General features: G+C 40.9%; 1 protein-coding gene across 13 annotated transcripts in view; it reads left to right on the top strand.

Moving 5' to 3' along the window:
• Positions 1–21,626, top strand: part of WWOX (WW domain containing oxidoreductase) — a 952,589-nt gene that overhangs the window by 95,251 nt on the left and 835,712 nt on the right. The window contains exon 6 of one of the 13 annotated variants that reach the window (XM_035716872.2): positions 21,148–21,377. The exons of the other annotated variants lie outside the window; for them this stretch is intronic. Coding sequence (XP_035572765.1) covers positions 21,148–21,165 — 18 coding nt within the window. The 3' untranslated portion in view covers positions 21,166–21,377. Of the gene's footprint in view, positions 1–21,147; positions 21,378–21,626 lie in introns of those variants that run through there. 13 annotated transcript variants of the gene reach the window in all.

Raw genomic sequence — 21,626 nt, 5'->3', positions numbered from 1 at the left:
ACTGAATGTTTGTGTGCCCTCTGGATTCATATGCTGAAGCTTGAGCTCCAGTGTGATGATATGGGGGGATGGGACCTTTGGGAGGTGATTACAGTTCTATGAGGTCATGAGAGGGAGTCTCTTGTGATGTGAATAGTGCCCTTAGAAGAAGAGGAAGAGAGTGAGATCTCCTCCCCTGCAGGCATGCACCAAGCACAAAAGCATATGAGCACACGGTGAGGTGGTTGTCTGCAAGCCTAGAAGAGAGCTCTCACCAGGAATGAGTCTGCTGATACCTTGATCTTGGACTTCTAGACTCCAGAGCTTTGAGAAATACATGTGTGTAATTTAAGCTCCCCAGTCTATGATATTTTGTTGTAGCAGCCTGAACAGATAAGACATAACACTGTGGAAAAGAGGTTCCAGAAGGAGGGGTTCGGGGTGAGTGTGGATAACTTGGGAGAATAAGACTTTTCAGAATGGGTATGATGGGAGAGGATCTTCCTGGCATGAAGAATAATACAAAAAATACCAAAAAAGAAAAAAAAAAAGTCATGAGGGATGGAAGTTTGGTGGAGTGGGAGGAAAATGAGCCCGAAAGAAGAAGAATGTGCTTCAAATCCAGGCTCTGCCATTTCACACCGCTGAGCTTTAGTTTGCTGTGAACATAAGAGATCATGCATTTTAGGTCTCTAGCCCGTCATCATGGTAATTCTATTTGTTTGATCATATTCTCTTATTTTTGGGTATTTGGAAAGGGTGTCTGAAGGTAGCTAGCAGGTGAGCACCCTGCTTGTGATACAGTGCTAGGAACTGCCCTTCTCCGTAAGGCGCTCGGCAGAGATCGCAGCCTGATTTCAGAGAGTAGCATCTGACCTCAGCAGCGGTGTGGCTGACAATATTTCAGCGTTCTGTTTCTTTGGCCACTAGCTTCTGTTACGGAAGGAGTAGGAACAGGAGATGCTTCTCTGAAGGTAGAGGTTGACCAATCTAGGTTGGTGGGACAACTTCAGAGGAAATGATGCTAAGGCATTCAGAAAGGACTCAGGCCCCAAGAATCATGGCAATTTGCCAGGGGAACAGAGGAATGACCCCTTCTTTGACCATATGTGTGCCTCGCTTTGGGTTCTAGAAAACCTTCTGAGGACTAATAGGCTGGTTGTGCCTAGATTTGTGTTTTGTAATTAAAATGTTGGTGACTCCAACACCTTTCAGGACCAGGTAGGGAGGGAAACCAGGGTCTATTTTCTTGCTCTGTGAATCTGAATTAGGTCCAAGGAAGAGAATGTGTTGCACAGAGAGGGAGGAGCCAAAAAGGATGTGGTATGTAGGATGGTCATCACAATCTAGGCGGGCTGCCGAACCCGCCCTTGATAGCTCATGAGTGATCCCATACTGCTGGAGACAAAAGGAAAGCCAACTTTGTGACGAGGAGATAGAACATCAAGACAGGACTTTGAACTGGTTATAATGGTTTTTACCAGTCAGGATGCATTAGGTTGTGCTGCAGTAACAAATATCCCCAGATCTCCATGACTCAGTAAACAATGAATTTATTCTCACTCATGAGAAATGGGAAGGGGAGGTGTTCTGCTCAGTAAAATCACTGACCGGGCACCATCTCCTACACATGCCTCTGTTATTTGCAGTATAGAGAATGGGACATGGCAAATCAGTGCCTGGCCTTTAAAGCTTCCACCCAGAAGTGTTATTTCTCCCACAGCTCATTGGCCCACACAAGTCCAAAGCTATGCCTAACTTCTAAAGGACAGGGCCGTGCAAGCCTACTGTGTGCCCCAAAGAATTAAAGAACCAGGAGTTCTGTTAGCAAGAACTGTTAGCAGTTTTAATAATTGCCACAGTGGCAGTGGAAATGGCATCTATTTTTAATGTGGGTAAGAAAATAATTGGTCAGATATTGCAGGATTTTTTTTTTTTTTTTTTTTTAGAGGATGGAAAAGCACTTACAGATTTAAAAAGACCTGGCATAGCACCTACGTTTTAAACAGAAGGAAAAGATGACATCGGAGACCAGCGACACAGAGATTTCACTTCTGTGCCATGACAAATACCAGGGAGATGTAATTGCAAAATGAAGCTGCAAGTGTCTTACCCAGGGAACTGGGTAACAACCTGCTTGGCTTCATAAAGAAGGAATAATATCCAATTAGACTAAGTGTATTCGGTGCCTGAGTGACAAGCTCTGGAGACCTCAGGGCCTCTGGGGCCCCCAGGGCAGTTTCAGGAGGCTGTCTGAGACCTGTCCGGGGTGTGAGGGGACAGGCCCTGCTGCAGAGCAGGAGCTGATCAACATGTCACGCTCCGCTGTGCGCCTCCCTGGTAGGGCTGTCTCGGCTCTTCAGAGCACTGAAAGGAGGTCCAAACAGTGTTCTGGGGCAGAAGCACCTTGTCCCCCAGCCACCTGTGCTGTGACTATACAGCTGGGCTCATGGCTGGTGCCATGTGGGTCCCACATTTCAGACTGACCTCCCTGCCCCTCAGGTCTCAGGATCCCCGCCCCTGCCACAGGCTCATTCCACATAGTCCCTGCTGTTCCTCTTGCCAGGAGTTATCAGTACTTTCAGGGTTACTCAGAAGGATCCCCTCTAGTTCCTGTGTGACCTTTGGACAAGTGCCAAACCTCTTTGAACTTCAGTTTCCTCATCTGTAAAACGCGGTTTATAATTGTCCCCACCAATGAGGGTTTGTGTGAGGGTTGGATGACAAACCCTATAAGTTACCGAGCACAGGGCCTGGCCCTCAGCATTGCTGCCATTAGTGTTATGTCTCTATTCACGTCTGACCTCCCCTGAAGCCTTTCTGGTGTTCGCCCCCCCTGGGAGGGTGCCTTCCTCTGAATGACAGCGTATCTCCCATACTGCTCGTCTGTCCTGTCATTCATGCCTAAAGCCCCTGCTGGGCTTGCTAAACCTATGGAGTGCCAGGCTAGCTCTTGGTTTCTTTGTGACCGTGATGCTCCGCTCTTCTGTATGCACTTTGGCCTTCGTAGGTTTCATAGTTTGATTTTATGTCTGTTTGCTAATGAACCACCTTATCTTCGTGAAAATGGGTTGAATGTCAACAGTCAATGAATACATATTCTTTTTTGTCCAGTTTAAACAGTTGGAGCTAGGCTGGAATCTGTGTCTCGGCTTGGTATATTTTAGTCCTGTTGGTGTGACAGTGTTTGCTACTTAATTATATTCAAATGGCTTTATAGAGACCTGTATAAGAATGGGGTTAAATTAAGAGGATTGTCCTTGATATTTAAGCCAATGTGGGCTCAAATCCACTGATTTGAGTCAATGAAAGGTTCTGTATCAGACACAGGGTATTGTAGGGGAGTATCATTAGCCGGGGAAGGGAGACTGCATCGTATTTCTATCTTTGCCATGTAACTCTGCTCTTTGGCAAATCACTTAAGTCCCATGCTGTTTCTTGCTAGTTTCAAACACTATGTGTCAGGTGCTGAGTTGAGCACTGTATGCATAAGTGTCCTATCTTTTTACACCCTAATGATCATCCTTGAGGTGTTAGAACTATTGTTATTTCCATTTTACAACAGAGCAAACCGGGGCTCAGGTTAACTGGTTTAAGATAGGATAGCTAGTAAAAGGCATAGCAGTATCAGGAGCATGTGGCTATCTATTGCCCTCTCCAGGAAGCACACTGCCTGCCTTGGCAAGTGACCTATGTGGGCCATTCCATCTTAAGAGATTTCTGATTCTGGTCTGTTAAATATGAACAGCTGAAAAGCACAAATCATAAGGAAACCATAGTAATACTGATAACAAATACAAAATTTCTTTTTTGTCTTTGTGACCCCTGAAGTCTGGCTTAATTATTTAAAGCAGATCGACACTTTGCTGGGATATTTGTGAATCAGATCACTGGTGGGTTGACAGGAGTTATGCTCACTGTATCCAGAAGTATTAGTTTCTTCTTGCTGCTGTTACAAATGACTACAAATGTAGTGGTTCTACAACACCCACTTCTTACCTCACAGGTTTGTAGGATTGAAGTCTGATGTGGGTTCCCTTCTGGAGGCTCCAGGGGTGGTCTTGTTCCCTGTCTTTAAGGCCCCCACACTTTTGATCCTTGGGGCCACCTGGGTAACCCACGGCATTATCCCTGTTTAAGGTTCAGCTGATTAGCAATCTCATTTCATTTGCAACCTGAATTCCTCTTTGCCATGTGACCTAAGTTTGTTCACAGGTTCTGGGCATTAGGACCTGGGCACCTTTGAGAGAGGGAGTGGCATTGTTCTGTCTCCCACACAATGTTAGCACATTGCCCTACATACACAGTAATAAAATTCAGCACTTCCTTCCTAACTTCCTGGCCTTCCTCTCAGGATGTATGGAATGGCTTAGTGCCCAAAGGGAGGATAATAGGTTGGTCCTGCTTTCTGGCTGGTAGAAATAGGTACAACTGTATGTAGGTACAACCGTGGTGAAAAAAATGGTAAAGGTACAAGAAGAGCATGGAGGGCAAGGAGGAAATTGCTTTTGTTTGAGCAGTAGAAAGTAAAGGATCCCAAATAATTGCATGGGCTAATTTACTATTAAAGACAGAACACTGCTATTTGCAAATCCCTGCTGTGCTGAGCATGATCCACCTGATGAGATCAGAGCCTTACCAGACTTTTCTGCCAGGTTCTGAGCTTCTGACCTTAAGAGGCACCAAAAAGCTTACCAGGAGTTCAGCAGAGAAATCTCTTATTGAAAGTTATTACGTGCCAGGTGTCACATGAAGTGTTTTGCACATGCTAGTAACGTTCAACATAAGATTCATCCATTCACTCAGCAAACAGTTATTTCACCTACCGGGAAAGGGTGTTTAATATATAGGGGTACAGGGATAAATAATTCTGTATGCTATGGAGACCGTGGAGACTCGTCTTCTGCAGAGGTCAGGTTCCGAAGTCAGCATGTAAGCGGGAAATAGAGTGCAGTCAAATGACCCTCAAAGATCCTTCTGGATGACATGCCCTTGGCAACTCAGAGCCAGTTTGGAAACTCACATGCCAGTTTCCTGTAATATTCAGCACCAGCCTCCTCTTCCACGGAAAGCAAAGGCCCAACCCTATTCATCCGTCTCAATTTTTTGTGGACTTTGTCCCTCCTTTTTTTTTCTCAGTGCCCTTGTCATTAAGAGGTGGTTTGTTGGTGGGTGTTATGATTGGACTGTATGGGGAGGAAGCAGTCTTTTATCGAATTCTGTGGTCAAACAATATGAAGAGCACTCTCCTTCCTCTAAGGAAAACACACTATAATGATAAAGTCACTGCATTTTTGCCTGTCACGATGAGGATTTAACGTTTTCTCTAGATGTCTGATGTCTAGGGGCGTGACTTTCAGAGGCAGGCCCTTTCCTGGCTCCTGAAGCCTTTAGCCTGTGTGCCATGCCATGTAGAAGCACATCCAGGTTTATATACTCACTATAGAAACAGTGATTTTTATTCATTAGAGTTTTTGAGTCTAATTGTTTTTAAACTGCCACTTTTGTTTGTTAAAGATACGGATGTCTGGTCAGAGAGGAAAGCCAGGTGAATTTATTGTTGCAATTAGGCGCTTCACAATTTGAAAACTTATCACTTAAATTGGTGAAGTGTCACCTTTATGCAACTTGATGTTTAGAGATCCTTGGAGCCCAGAACTAAACTCGTGTGCAATTTAACAAGATCTTGGTGAGCTAAAGGAAGTAGCACTTGACGAGATGCTGAGACAAACCGGATAGAATTTTCCACTTCCCTCCTACATGGTGGAATAGGTGAAGGGAGACAGACCACAAATTGATTTTTGTGTAACTTTTAAATTAAGTGGAGTAGAGTTAAAAAAAAAAAAAAAACAAAAGTCGCTGGATTTGAAGTTGCCTTCTGTTTGATTGCTCTGAGGAAGTTAGTTAATATGTTAATATGAATCTAGATGAACACTGTGTTTCACTCTTCATGTTAATTTGTGCTGCCTGCTAATCTCTGGGCAAACGAGAACAAGTCATAGGTTATATGTTTCTTATTTATGGGCATTAAGCAATATCTTTAAAATGTAAAATAAGGCCGACAAAATGCACAGCCTGATAACAACAACAAATCTAATCTAAAGTGACACGGGGGGACTCTCCCAGACGTTTTTCTCTTTAATGTAACATGACTTTAAATTGATGCAGCCCCACAGTGATTGAAAAACTCTCAGAGCTTGTCTCCTATGATTACATTTCTGATCTGTACAACTTAATTTTTTAACTCGGTGAGTCTCAGTTTTGCGAATGAACAGTTTTCTTTTGCTTTCTCTCTTGCTTTATTTGGTGAGAGAGTTTATTTGGCAACCAGGCAACTGGCGCTCTGTCACCTTGGAAAAGAGTGGAGAATCCTACAGCGACAAACATCATGAGAATGCGCCGTAGATGATGTGCCTCTAAGTCTCTTGCTCCTCCTTTCCTTCTTTCTCTCCCTATTCCTTCCCTTTCTTTCTCTTCTCTTTTCTTGACCGTGGTGATGGTTGCATAACTGAATACACAAAAACCCACAGAATTGTACGATTGAAATGGGTGAATTGTATTGTGTACGAACTGTATCTTAAGAAGTAATAGTGTTTTTAAAAATGTTTCAGGAATCATCAGTGTAATTACTCTATCAATTGTATTTTGATAAATTCAAAAGTAATTTAAAATGACTTCTCTTTCTATGGTATGTAAAGTAATGCCCCATGATTGCTAATGCATGTTATTCAGGGCACTCACTCAAATTCTTTATCCGATCAATGGTGTCTAGAATGTGTTGGAATTTTGTTTGATGTGTTCCTGAGTTTGGAGTTCCATTTCTTGGGGGTTCCATTTCTTGGGTTTTGGGTTCCATTTCTTGAGCCTCATATACAATGTGGGTGAATTTCATGTGATTGCAAGGCTGGTTATATCGAGTATGTTTCCAATTAAGCAAAAGAATAACATTAACTAGTATCATTCTGATTTTATACAGTCAAGCATGGAGTCCTCACCTTCCTCCATAATTTGAGTTTCAAAGCTGACTTTGTTTATTCAGTTTGGGTAATTACTAGTGTGAATAACAATTATCTAACAAATGTTCCTTTCGATCATAACTGTATGACTGAAATGACTTTTCCTAAGTATTCCCCAAAGGCATTCTGACTGTTCCTTGGCTTCCTCCACAGTCTCCAGTGATATTTTCAGATTATAAAGAGAAAATCAAAATTCTCTGTTCCATTTTATCACCTTCTTATTTATTTTTTTTAACTTAGCTGTCTTAGCTTGGGTATTTAATCTTTCACACGCCTGTTGATAATTGTAAATTTTTATTTGAAATATGCTTAATGTTTTCTCATGTAAGACAAGAAATTTAAGGATAAGACCATTTACACTCTCTTTGACATGAAAAGCAATTTACAGGTGGTGGAGTGACTCAAACCAAGAAGAGTGAAAGGACTCCAAGGGCAATTCTCAGCTATAGTATGATGTTGAGGTGCCCACAGTTACAGGGTAGGGACCTTGTTTTGGTTGGGAAACGTGCTCGTAGCTTCCTCCCTTCGTGTAGCATTTGCTACAATAATTTCTTTTTGGAAAAATCAAGGTACAAAATACCCGCTGAGAAGCTTGTGTTTATCACTTAAAGAAAAAAACCTTTATTCAAAAATTTTAATCGTTAGATCCGTATATGTTTAGATTCTCTTATTTCTTTTTCTCTTATCCAAATGTACCGTATATCTTTAAGTAGGTGAATCCTGGAGTAGATTTTATTATATATCACACCACAGAGTTAAGCTTGGTTCATTTGGATTTTTAAAATCTCCAGAGCTTTGAGAATGACTTTGAAACACTCTTCACTGTTGGAGCTTAAAGAAAATAAATCTCGAATGTCCTCTATATTAATTCACCTGCTTGGAAAGTTAGAGATTAAAGGGTTTACTGGGATTTTTATATTTTCTATAATTTCTATTTGTATTTGAGTAAACTGTTCTTTGTATGGAGTGGTTCTGCTTTCTAAAACAGGAAGAGTCCATTATTGAGAGAATAAAAATAAGGGAAAAAAAGTACAGTATAAATACATAAAACTTCTTATAGTATTGTGTGTGTGTGTGTGTTAGACATAAAGGAGTTAGTAAATTACTTTAATTAAATGTGCTTTGAAGAAAGCCGTCTCCTACTTCCATTAATGGTGAACTCTGTGAGCAAAGACTCATGAGTATTCTTTTGAAAGGAAAAGTCTTCTTTTTCTTCAGAAGGCTTTTTTTTTCTTTCTTTTTTTGCAAAATGGACGAAAAAGAGAAGTGGATAAGGAAATGAATCACAGTACCGAGGCAGGACCAGCATGCTATATAGCCTTTCTCAGATTCTGGTATCTAGAACCGAGGTTGCTAATTAATGACCCAAGAGCTAACTCTGTTTGATGAAATGCAGGACATAATACACACACTGAGTTTGAGTGATGTGTGATTATTACCATTCATTCATGTGTAATCCTGTATTTGGAAGATTTGTAATTTGTTTTTGACACATTTCTCTCTCATTTCATACGCTCATGCATATAGGTCTCACCTTCTTCCAAAACCTTATTTCCAGAGTCGACTTTGTTTATTCTGTTTGGGTAATTTATTGGCCACTACTTATTTTCCTTAATACATAATCTCTTCCCTTACACTCTCTCTGTCTTCCAAACCAACAATGTAAAGAAGTAAGCCACAGGACTGGAACTTAAAACTTCCACCAAGAAAGGAAAGTCAAGGCTTTTCAGCCCCTAAATACCCTGTAGAGTTCATGTCAAATGCCCGCTCTTTGTAGTGGTGAGTGGAGTGTTTGAAAATCACCCAGTAATCACTGTGTGACTGGGAACAATGGTGTTTTTCTGCTTGAGCGCTAAGATGGTCCACTCCCAGGGGGCGAAGCAGGCTCCTGAGAAGGTAAGGGGAGGCCAGTTGCTGTTTCCAGTTCATTTCCAACATGTCTGTCTCAGGGTCAAAAGCCCACCTGGGCCTCATTAGGAGGAAGAGTTTGGCTATGGCACCACTTAATTACATAAGAAAGGAAAGAAGGAAGGAAAGAAAGGATGATAGGAAGAGAAGAAAGGAAAAGAAAAAAAAAAAAAAAAGAGAAAAAGACCAACCAGCTAAATGGCACCACAACTTGGGACAACTGTGTCCAGAATCTTTCATGCCACATAATGAGCATGCCACCTGCTAGCTGTGGGGAGAAGAATGACATGGTACGCAGCAGTCAACTTTTTCCCGAAGAAAGAGAGAAAAAGTATATTTTTTCAGCCAAGACACTGGTGGCACCTGTTAACTTTAGGTGCGGTGCAAGTGTCAACCCTGGAAAGCGACTCCCAGTGAACAGTGCTCTTTACCATTTAATCAACTTCGTCGTATTTATAGCCCTGGCGAGGTTGGCCCATTGTTACAAGATGAAATTGTGATGTTCAGCAGTTTATACCTTGGGAGCTGGAAGCGTTTCTCCATGGTGAATTTGTAATATTAATTGGCCATGTCAGTTCATGACAAATGTAGTGACATCTATTTCAAGTATTTCAGTTTTATGGTGCTGAAAAAGTGACACGCGCTTGAGATAAGTAATCTCACAAAAGATCTTCACGCTCGCTTCGTAGTGCTTCCAGAACATGCTCTCAGAGGAGACGCAAATAGGCTCTGGGTTCAGGGGGGCTGTCCCCTTCCTTTTGCTCAAGGCTGAGAAAGAACCTGAGGAGGGAAGAGAACAGTGCCCTCCCTGTCAGCCATCGTTCAGTCTCAGGAGACTGGTTGAGGCGCTCGCATGGACTCTCTTGTCAAGGCACCGTGCTTGAAATGATCATTTATTTGATCTCCGTGTCTGCTGCTTAGAGGACATGCCCATTAGTAATAAGAAAATAGTGCCATTCTTACTGTGTGCAGTCTGCCCCCTTATCACTCTGGGGGCATTTGGCAATGTCTGGAGATGTCTTCGTTGTCGTGTCTCTTTGGGGAAGGGAGGGAATGAGTTGTTATTGGCATCTCGTGAGTTCAGGCCAGGAATGCTGCTAAGCATCCTACAATGCATAGGACGGGCCCCAGGAAAGAATTGCCCAGCTCCCACAAGTCAGTAGTGGCAAGGCTGAGAACCCCTGTACCTGTGTGGAATGTGCCTTTTTTTGTACTTTTCAAGCTTGGCTGGTCCCCAAGAGATTGATGTGGCCCATGTCAGGCATGCTGGGGTTCTTAACCTGTGGAAGGTGGGGCAGGCAGAGTGAGGGATGTCTCAAGATGAGGAGAGGCAGACCATGAAATGATGCCACAGAAAACATGGAAATGGTCTGAGGGACCTGGCAATGCAGAGCAGATGTCATGGGAAACAGAAAGAGGAAGCCTTCCCTGCAGCTGGGCGGGGCTGCTAGAAGGAGAGGGTGTTTGAATTCACTTGCAGAGAGACTGCAGGAAGGCATTTCAGCCCAACTAGGTGGGCACATTTGTTAAATAGAATTGAGCAGCTTTTTTTTTTCACATTGTTGGTATGATAACAGCATTTCCAAAACAACAACACAGCAAAATAGACTTTTATGCATCTAGAGAGAATATATTCATGTAATCAGGTTATTAGGCTTCTCTGTACATCTGAGATATGGAAGGGGTCGTTATTCCTGTTTTACACATGCAGAAACTGAGGCCCAAACAGACTAAATGACTGCCGAGGCTCCCATGATCTTTCAGTGGAAAGGAAGGGACCAGAGGCTACATCTGCATTATTTTTCCTTTCCTATTAAGTGGATCAAGTTATTATTTTTGGTGAAATAACCAAAAATAACCATCTTTAGTTTCTTATATCAAAAACATATATTGCTTGTAAAAAGTTTAAAAATACTCAGATTAAAAAAATAGAATTGTCCTGAAAACTGCACTTTCCCACTTAACACTGTTTCTGTGCTATACAGTTGTTCCGCAGCATCATTTTTAGTAGCTGCTCAGTGCCCTAACGTATGGGTGGATTATCATTTACTTAACTGATATCCCCTATTGTTGGACATACAATTATTCACAATTTTTCTTGATTGTAAATGGAATTGCAGTGAATGTCTTTGTAGCACACACATCAGTGAATGATTTCAGAGTATGCCTGGATAGGGCTGGTGACAAGAGGAGGAGTGGGCTTCGAGATAAATTGCTAAATTGTCTTCTGGGAAGATTGAGAGATTACTCGCTTATATTTTCACTATTGTTTTTGAAAGCCAGATTGAACCTTGGCATGCTTTTTTTCTGCTGTGCATTACCTTGAATTAGTGAAGCTACATAAATATTTTTATATATATGTACTTAACAACAATGCCTTCTTTTGAAATGGTCTATTCATGTCCATTGATTTCTATCACTGTGCCTTTATGTCTATGAACTGATAAGAATTTTTGTGTGTTCAGGTCAGGATAGTAACCCTTTGTTATATATATCATAGATATTTCTTCAGGATCTCTGCCTTTTTTTTTTTTTTTTTTTTTTTTTTTGGTCTTAGAAATTTATGGTTAATTTTAATGTAGTTAAATTGATCAGCCTGGTCTCTGTTGTCTTTGCTCTTTGTTGTTATGCTTTAAAAGCCCTTCTTCACTGTAACATTCTATTCTCCTGTCTGTTTTCCTGGCTAAATGTTCCTATCTGTATTTGACTTTAAAATCATTAAATTCATTGGGGAGAGGTTTGGTGGGTTTATTTATTTATTTTTATTTTATTTTATTTTATTTTATTTTCCCATGAGAAATGGGGTAAGGATCTGGTTTCTTTTCCCCAGATGATTAGTCATTGTCCTAACACCAGTTATTGGAATAATTTATTCCTTCCCCAGTAAATACACCTGGGCTGATTAAGAAAACTATACTCCAGTGCAATTATTCTGTATTAATTCACAAAGTACTAAGTTGACATGTAAAATCCTGGAATCCTTTTTTTTTTTTGGGGGGGGGGTACATTTTGTTTTTCAGCTTCCAACCAATATGTCTCTTTGAAATAGACAGTATTTTCCATTTTTTATAACTTGACTCACTTCGGTATTACATCTAAATATATAATTGTTTTTTTTCCCACCCAAGACTTTAAGAAATAGTTTTGGAACTGTGACTCCTTTTACTGTGACTTCTGCATCTAAACAACAAAATAAGAACTTGGCATTTTGGCTCCCTTTGAGAATGAAGACATATACTGCTTAGTTACCTATTCCTCAGCAACATCTGGGTATCCTTAAGACATTAGTGGAATGAGGGTGGGCAAGGGATAATCTTAGATTCTCAGACATGAGCCCCATGGGGAAAAATGCTCTAATTCCACTTACCTGGAATTTTTTTTTTTTTCACCTACCTGGAATTTGAGTTTAGGTTTAATTTGGTTTGGAAAAGACACCAAGCCTGACACTTCCAGCCATATAAGAGAAGGCTCCCTAATATTTCGAGTTTCCAGATCTTACCTTTATTTATTTTTTTAAAAGATTTTATTGATTTATTTGAGAAAGAGGAGAGAGAGAGAGAGAGAGAGAGAGAGAGAGAGAGAGAGAAAGAAAGAAAGAGAAGCAGGCTCCATGCAGGGAGCCTGATGTGGGACTTGATCCCAGGACTCCAGGATCACACCCTGGGCTGAAGGCGGCACTAAACTGCTAAGCCACCTGGGAATCCCAGATCTTACCTTTAAAATTGCCACATCCTCAGGGATACACATTATGCCAGAGAAACCTTAATAATGATTTTTCCTAGGCATTGCTTAGAAAATACTAGAATAAAAATGCTTCAAAATTTTATTTTGTATTCCATGACATTTTCTTGTGTAGCTCAGTCCTCACTGCTGTGCCACTCTTCTAGGCAATACTAGGTAACAAATGTGTCTCATTTATTGTCACACTGAATAGGTAATAAAAGGCCAGGCATGGCTGTGTTGTGGTTCCTGCTGATGGGCACACTTATCAAAGGTACACGTTCAGTTTGTCATATGAGGAAATGCATTTCCACTGACCAGGTCAATCTGTTAAGAGCTGTTCCCGGACATAAGGATTTCATATAGACAGATTCATATCCCTTCCATTATATGCACCTCTTGCCTTCCTAAATGTTTAAAAAGAAATTACTTTGGACACTGAGAGGTATTTATGTCAGCATCTACATACCCTTCTTCTGTACTTCTTCAGTTCACAATATAGATGGTTTACCTTCTTGTTAGCATCCTCAGTGCTACGTAATATTTTTCATCTCTGTTTGCAGTCAGAGCCAAGTGGGTTCTTAATATTACTATGGAATCATTTTATTTGTGGAATCTTCTCCAGAAGATTCATTTTTAACCCCAGATAGAGAAACACCCTAAGTTAACCTTTTGTGGTGAAAGATGTGGTAAAACATACTTTAACACTATTTAGTTACTCACAATTGAATAGCTATTCATAGAAATTCAAGAGGTTTTATCATCTTAACCCATGCTTTCTTTAAGAAGTCTGGGAAACTAGACACGTGTTACCTGGCCGCTTTCACCTTCTTGCCATAGTTCCGTACTGCTACCTTTTTATTTGTCCAGTGGGATAGATGGTGACCAATGGGAGACAGAATCTTTATCTCTTTGAAAATACCTATCATTCCTCTAATGAAAGTTGCTGCTGTCTTGTATATGATCACTTCTGGGAAGTGTTTTCTTTGATGTGTGATTAAATGTATGTGTTCCCTAGACCCCAGTATATGCCTCTTGTTTACTGGCAAGAAGATGCTCCTCTTCAGAGAAGGATGGGTAAAGTCAGAAGTAACTTAGGTAGAAAAACAAAGGTGAAATTAGGTTTCTAGTTAGCCCGAATGCAGCCATGGGTGGAATTTTAGGCTTATTTATATTCTATTTCACCACCAGATGTCACCAGGACACCATACCAACATGGCCTATGGACCATCTCTCTGGCCAATAGAGTTATGGTAATCAAATAACATCAGCCTGGGCCATGGGGAGAGTGGGCTGGGAAGGAATACCATTCTAGGGAGCTGGAGGACATCACAAATGCCTTGATGCTTCTTCCCACTCCGGGGACCCATCTCCTCCAGCCTTTTAGGGGAGAGCAAGTGCTGGTTGCAGGACACAAGAAGGTCATCGCGAAGTCTAAGGTGTTCTGTTGCCCTTGCTACTTCGTCTTCAGTGGATGGGAAAGAGGCATCTATGAGGAAGAAGGACCAGATGCATTATCACCCCCCCCCCACCTCAATTGGCATCTGATTCATGACTAGGAATCACATTCTCCTAGATGAAATAGGATTTCAAATGACTTAAATATGTATATTTTAGGCTTTTAAAATTTGAGCCTTTTGGTGAATGGCATTATTTGACAAATGTTGAGATTTCATCTTTCATCATTTCAGTGTCAGCTGGAAGATCATTTCGTATTCTCTTCTCCCTTTTGGAGTTGTGGAAATGCTCTGCCAGGGTAGGGCTCTGGTGGCTTTCTGTTCCAATTTAAGTGTCAATCTCAACTTAAGTGTTTGGAGTCCTTTGTGGTGCTTATATAAAAAGTTGGATCTAACAGCACTCTCCTTGGTCACCTGATGTCTACTCATTTTTATTCTTATATCTTAGATTATTTGTCATTTCGAATTATGCCAGGGCTGGTTTGTGCTAAGGAGCTTGTCATTTGACTCAATAAAATAATACCAGCATTCCCATGTGTATAGTGCTGTCTGTGGGATCTATCCAACATGTGATCATATGTCTACTTAACTGTTCCTATCGGTTGAGTTTAACATACCAATAAGGGCAAATATTAATTCTCTGTTGCAAAAATAAAGCTAGGGATCATAGTGTGGATACTCAGCAAAACTCCATAAATATTTTTTGAAGAAATAAATCTTTTTTTTTTTTTTTTCCCCCTTGGAACCTTGAATTCCTGATTCTTGATCAAATAACCTTTTAACTCAAGTTAAAATTTTCCTGTTCTTTTGAACTCTGGAAAAGACCTTCACTTTCTTCATCACTGTTTTATGATTTAACCTATATCTGGCCCTTTAGAAGTTTAGTTTCTTCTGTAATAATTTTTGAAAAATAATGATGTGGACTGTTGGTGACCTTATGTGTATTTATAGGACCTGGAGTGATTAGCGTGAGGAAGAAGTAATTTCTGTTTCTGGAGTTTCTGTAGGTCTCAGATTCCCAGCCCATACTTTTTGTTTTTGGGTTAATTAAGTGGGCTGTTTCAGTGTCGGTAGCTCATTTAAGCCATAAACATCCAGACCACATGGAATTCCTTTAGCGAAGCCTTTTCCAGAGTGCCTCCCTCAGTACCACCCTTCCTCATGAATTCTACTAGCTCATGCATTGTTCTTTCTCCCGAGAGAACCTTCTCGGATGTCTCTTTCCTCGTTTACAGTTTGGTATTTTCTAATCCATCTAATATATGCTGCCCAGGAAAGTTTGGGGAAATGTTTGAATTAAAGAGTGACAAATAGTGGGAGTGTCTACAGTCATGTCTGAGGTGCTCTAGTGACCTTGCAAAAGCCTGGATTCAGGAGTTTAGCTGTGTTTGTGGTGTCTTGGGTGGAAAACAACACAAACTAATGTATGCGAGTATTTGACAGATACATTCTTTGGGCCGTGTCCATGGCAGTTAGGAGTTTTAAACGTTGGAAATTATGAAAAAGTAAAAATTGCATTTGAATAATATTGATGAGTATGTTTACCCAGCAATATAGCACTTTAATTGCATCTTAAGTGACCTTAGGTGGTTGATGAAACTTTCCAATGAGAATATTGTCAACTGCTGAGTACCTGTTGTCAAAGCCATGGATAATTTGCAAAGGCTTCAAATGGGAAAGGTGTTTTCTCCAGCTAGGAAGCAAGGTCTCAGATCTACTTCTGAGGTTCAGTGTGAAAGGGAATGTAAACTCACTTTAAACAGGGGAAACATGATTGGGAAAATAAATCAGTGAGGGGCATAGACTAGGGGGCTGATGGAGGAGAGGGACGGATCAGGATATGTGTTACCAAACCAGTGATTATATATTTTCCACCCATTTTGGTTATCCACGCCACTCCTTATCTCCTTAGTGCAGAAAACGGAGAGATAGTTCGGTATTCTTAAGAACCTACCATGATTGCATTTAGGCAATGGATTTAACAAATACCATTACCTCTTATTTAAGCTTTGACTGTGGTGCACAGGTCCGTTGGTGCGACTCATCACTGGTGTTTCTGGGTTTTATTAGAAATGCCTAGAGAGCAGGAGACAAGAATATGAACTGACAACATTGATGATTCTGGCAGCCAGACATTACCCAACTATTCTCTTTGTTTGATTTTCCTTCAGACTTAGGTTTTTGTTGTTGCTGTTGTTTTGTGTGTGTATGTGTGTTTTTTGTTGTTTTTTAAGAGAATGGGTGGGGAGAGGGGCTTCTTCTGGCAGATTTCCTTTCAAATCCAACTCTTTCAAAGCTTTTCGTAAAACTCTTTTATGCATTTTGCTCACTGGTTGAGCAAGAGTTACACATGAGATGTGGCTTAGGCATTTTCACTGTGTCCATAAAGAAAATGTATATTACTATGCGTTGCACATTTGCCACTTAGAATTTCTGAATACAAATTAATCAACTTGCAGCTGTGAATAACAATAAAACACAAGATAATGTACCTGCAGAAATGAGGGCATTTGAAATCTGTTCTCAGGTGGCCATCAAAAATAGCCAGCCAGGAGTGCTGCTACCTGTTTTCCATAATTGCGTGGCTTTGCCTTTCCTTAGTTAATCCGTTTAATAAACTCCCCTGCAGAATCTAAATGCTTAAATTTAGTTTCTTTTTTGTCTTTATGGTGTTTATCATTGTTAACGTGGCATCAGAGTAGCTCAACTTTTGCATCATGATAAATTCATAACCCAAGAGAAGGCAGAAAACATAATTATTATCAATTGCCTCTCTCCTGGAATTGCCATTGGCTGAGCGGAGCAATATGTGTACCTAAGGAGTAGCTGATTCAGAGAAATACAGGATTGGAATGGGGCCTATCTTGATTGTGTTGCCATTGTTTAGAAGTTCTTCTCATTGGACTTCTCTTCAAGTTTGCCTGTACAGTAAATTCTGCAATGCATGTCAATATTTTAAGAGGCCTAAACTTTGATTTTCTTTTTCTACACAAAATGGAATCCAGTGTATTCCATATTGTTCAATTCAATTGTTCAATAAGTCTTAGTTGAGTGCCTGGTATGGGTTAGGACACACCTGTGAATAAGGTGAAGTCTGTTATATTCTATTAGGATAAGAAACTTACACAGTATGTAACATATCAGATGATAGAAAATGAAAATAAGTATAACCTTTTTTTTTTTTTAAAGAATGCAGTATTTCACCCATGTCCTCAAAAATGACTTTCCTGAAGATCCTGAGTAGGAAAACTTAGCTATTGAAGAATTTCAGTTCTTCACTAGCGAGAAGTAGTGCCAGGGTGATTGCAGTCAGAAACGGACGTGTTTGTCTATTCATTAACTTACAGCAGTGGGGATGGGTAAAGAGAGTAGCTGTGGGGTCTCAGTTATCCGAAACCGATAAATATACATGACATCGTGCCCTTACCTCCACTCCCATCCCTTGCTTGGTTGCAACTCATCAGGCACTCCCTCCAGTCTTGAACTTGCTTGCACGAGCTTCAGTTAGGGATTCACAACTAGGGATTTGCAGAGGTCCGTAGAAGTGAATCTTGGTAGATACGGATGTCATGAAAGGGGAGCTCACTGTTGGGCAGAAATTCTTGTTCAGACAGATTTGGGGCATGATAAAGAAAATCAGATTTTGAAACCTGAGAAACTTAGAGATTCCCTCAAGGGGCTGATTTTTTTTTTTTAATTTTTTTTTATTTATTTATTTATGATAGTCACAGAGAGAGAGAGAGAGAGGCAGAGACACAGGCAGAGGGAGAAGCAGGCTCCATGCACCGGGAGCCTGATGTGGGATTCGATCCCGGGTCTCCAGGATCGCGCCCTGGGCCAAAGGCAGGCGCCAAACCGCTACGCCACCCAGGGATCCCCTTTTTTTTTTTTTTTTTTAAAGATTTTATTTATTTATTCATGACAGTCACACAGAGAGAGAGAGAGGCAGAGACATAGGCAGAGGGAGAAGCAGGCTCCATGCAGGGAGCCCGACGTGGGATTCGATCCCGGGTCTCCAGGATCGCGCCCTGGGCCAAAGGCAGGCGCCAAACCGCTACGCCACCCAGGGATCCCTTTTTTTTTTTTAATGAGAGAAATAAAATTGTTTTAAATTCGAATCTACTTTTTCCTAAGGAAGGCTCTTTTGAAGATTCAGTGAGATGTATGAAACTCATTCGAGAAATGTAAACTGCTTCTCAGGATTCTTACTCTCATTTATCTAGAGATTCAAAAGGAATGAGTATCTGTGTCTGTTTGTTTCTAAAGGACTTGTCTTCATTCAGCACTATTATCTTTTAGAGATTTGTGGGAAGAAGGCCAAGAAAGAAATATTCATTCATTTTGGCTGGAAGTGGTCACTTCAGCTGAAACCAGTTCAGGTTCAAAGCCAAACACTACAGTTACGTTTTTCTCGTATTTCCACATAACTGAAATGTTCTTAAGACACTGTTAATGGCCAACATGCTTAGCTGACATTCCATTCTTACGGGGATTTATTTAACTCTGTTCAAGATACATCTTTCCCTATCATAACAGCTGGATGGAGGATGTTTTTAATATGCTGTGGTGACCTGTATCAGACAATGTGTGGCTTCTCTCTCCATGAATGGATTCCATGATAGACGCCCCATTTCAGCTTACCCAAAAATTTGAAATATTTTCCTTTGATGATTCAGTTTTCACTCCAGGATATACCTTCAATCTCAACAAAATCTGCGGACATTTTCTTCTCCTTGGACTCTGCTGATTCCTTCCACTGGGAAAAGGCATCCCCAGGGCTTGGCCCTGGAGGCATCTATGTAATGAGTACTCCTCTTGGTTTTCCCACAGATGCTATGTTCCCTAACTTTGAAATCTGCAAATAGGAGGATGGATCACAGGACCAGCTTTTTAATTACATTAGGGGAACTTAACTGGTTTTAGCCCTGAACATGGGGTGGGAGTGGTTTCATATTCTTTGTTTTATATCTAGATTTTATAATGAAGTCACCATGTACACAGCTATTCCATTTTTTTTTAACCTTTGTGAATGCTAACTAATACACAGCCTTTGTAAATTTGAAGTATAATGTTCAAAATGCTCTAATCCTTGAATTCTCTGGTCTGGGTTATTATATTTTTATGAGCACTCATTTCGATAGAGGCTTTTTAAAATCAGTTGCTCTCTGTAATTACAAATCTGCTTTATGGTATTTGCGATATATCACATGAGTATACTTGAGGGTCATGAGAAGTTCATGTGTGCAGGGGTGGGCTCCAGGCCTTTCACCAAGGCACTGGCTCAAGCAGCCGTGTTTTTGTACATCTCTGCAGGGTTTACCCATTATTCAATAGCCGGATTTCTATTGCACTGTGCCCTTTGAGTTTTGAAAGCATTGAAAAAGAGCAGTCTAGAACTCCAGTATTTCAGGAAGTCCTGGGCTTGCTAAGCTATTTTTTTGAATTTGAAGAAGTAGGAAACCATCACTTCAAAATGCTAATAATTTTCCTAAGAGTCACTCTGATTTTTATTATGCATTGACCACAATTCACTTTCTGTTGGATTGATTTGGAGAAAAAAAGTTAAAAAAAAAAAAAAAGCAACCGCAAGTCTATATAAGTAAAATGATAAAAACCCACGCGTCTCATCACCTAAGGGATTTGAAAATCAAATTTAACTTTAAAAAACTTGATTAAGTTGATACAGTAGAATCTTGGATAAAGATTTTCCTTTTTTTAAAAAAAAGGGGAATAGGATAGAAACCCAACTTCCAATTTCTTACTGGATTGCCTTGAAAACTCACAAACAACAGTGGGTCCTTCCATCAAGAGAAGGGGGAGGGCAGCCTGGGGGGTTCAGTGGTTTAGCGCCACCTTCAGCCCAGGGCATGATCCTGGAGACCCCGGATCAAGTCCCACGTCGGGCTCCCTGCATGGAGCCTGCTTCTCCCTCTGCCTGTGTCTAAGCTTCTCTCTCTCTCCTCTCTGTGTATTCTCATGAATAAATAAATAAAATCTTAAAAAAAAAAGAGAGAGAGAGAGAGAAGGGGGAGAGGAGAAGAGACCACCACCCCTTACATACTGGCTTTAAAATGAGAAAAAATACACAAACACACATGCATATACTAATATTGGTGATGGTAATGGAGGAAAATGTCATGAATAACTAAGAATTTTATTTACATTATTATGAAATATTTATTATTTTTTTGGTGGGGAAAGGGTCATGTCATGCCTCCTTTCCTTAAGTAGCTCAATCCTTCAGAATCTGTTCATGTTTCTCGGTCATGGTCTATGTTCTTTGCTTTCTTTCAGGTTTGTTTTTGGGGAGGGTGCATCACTACACCAAACTGCTGGTATAGTGAAAAATAAGCCTGCCTGGCTAGCTCTTCTGATCTCCTCATGGCCTGGAGAGGAGGAGGTGCGTGCCAGATGCTCTTGGTTAAGGATGAGGAGCGCAATCCCTGCCTTTAGACTGGGAGAAGCCTGCAGACCAGTCTGTGGTACAACAGGGGCTCCTGACCTTGTCTCCAGTTTCTCTGGTCCATCAGTGTGTCTCAGCTCCTCTTGCAGTCTCTGCTTTCCCTTCTCACACCTTTTCGCTTCTGCCCCTTACTCTCAGCTGCCCTCTTCCAACCCTCCAAGGCAGTGAACCTTATTGGTTCTGTGCAGTTACCATTGTGCCTTTTAGACAAAGCACTCAAGCCAGGCCACCTCTCACATCATGGGTGTTCCCATTGTGCAGACATCATGCTGGAGATGCTGGTGGGAGAAGGGGATCCTGGAGATCCACCCATCTCCAAGGGCTGTCCAGGCATGCAGCCTCATCGGGGGCCTGTGAGTGGAGGTGTTCCTCAGAAGAGGGCTGTAAGATAGGTTCCTGCAGGAAACAAGAACATGACCTTTCTCTCTGGAGGGGTGGACAGTAAATATGTTCAGCTTTGCAGGCTGTGCAGTCTGTCACAACTACAGTTGACCCATGACCTGCATGAGTTTGAACCGTGCAGGTCCACTTATACACTATTTTTTTATAGGATAGTATTATAAATGTATTTTTTCTTCCTTATGCTTTTTTTTTTTTTTTTAAGATTTTATTGACAGATTGAGAGAGAGGCAGAGACAGAAGGAAAAGCAGGCTCCCCATGAAGTGTGAAGCGCGATGCGGGAGTTGATCCTAGGACCCTGGGATCACAACCTGAGTCAAAGGCAGATGCTCAACTAACTGAGCCACCCAGGCGCCCTTCCTTATCGTTTTCTTAATAACATTTTCTTTTCTTTGGCTTACTTTATTATAAGAATACAATATATGATAAAATATACAAATATGTGTTAATTGAGTATGTTATTGGTGAGGCTTCTGTTCAACAGTACGCTATTAGTAGCCAAGTTTTGGGGGAGTCAAAAGTCATATGTGGATTTTGAACTGTGTAGGGGATGGCACCCCTAACCCACATTGTTGAAGCATCAACTATACTCCGTGTACTACGGTTGGAGCATGAAGTAGCCACAGACAATACATAAATGAATGGCTGTGTTCCAATAAAACTTTATTTAGAGAAACAGGCAG

This window comes from Canis lupus, chromosome 5, assembly GCF_003254725.2.
Source record: "Canis lupus dingo isolate Sandy chromosome 5, ASM325472v2, whole genome shotgun sequence".
Taxonomy (NCBI): Eukaryota; Metazoa; Chordata; class Mammalia; order Carnivora; family Canidae; genus Canis; species Canis lupus.
This window is presented reverse-complemented; position numbering and strand designations above follow the sequence as displayed.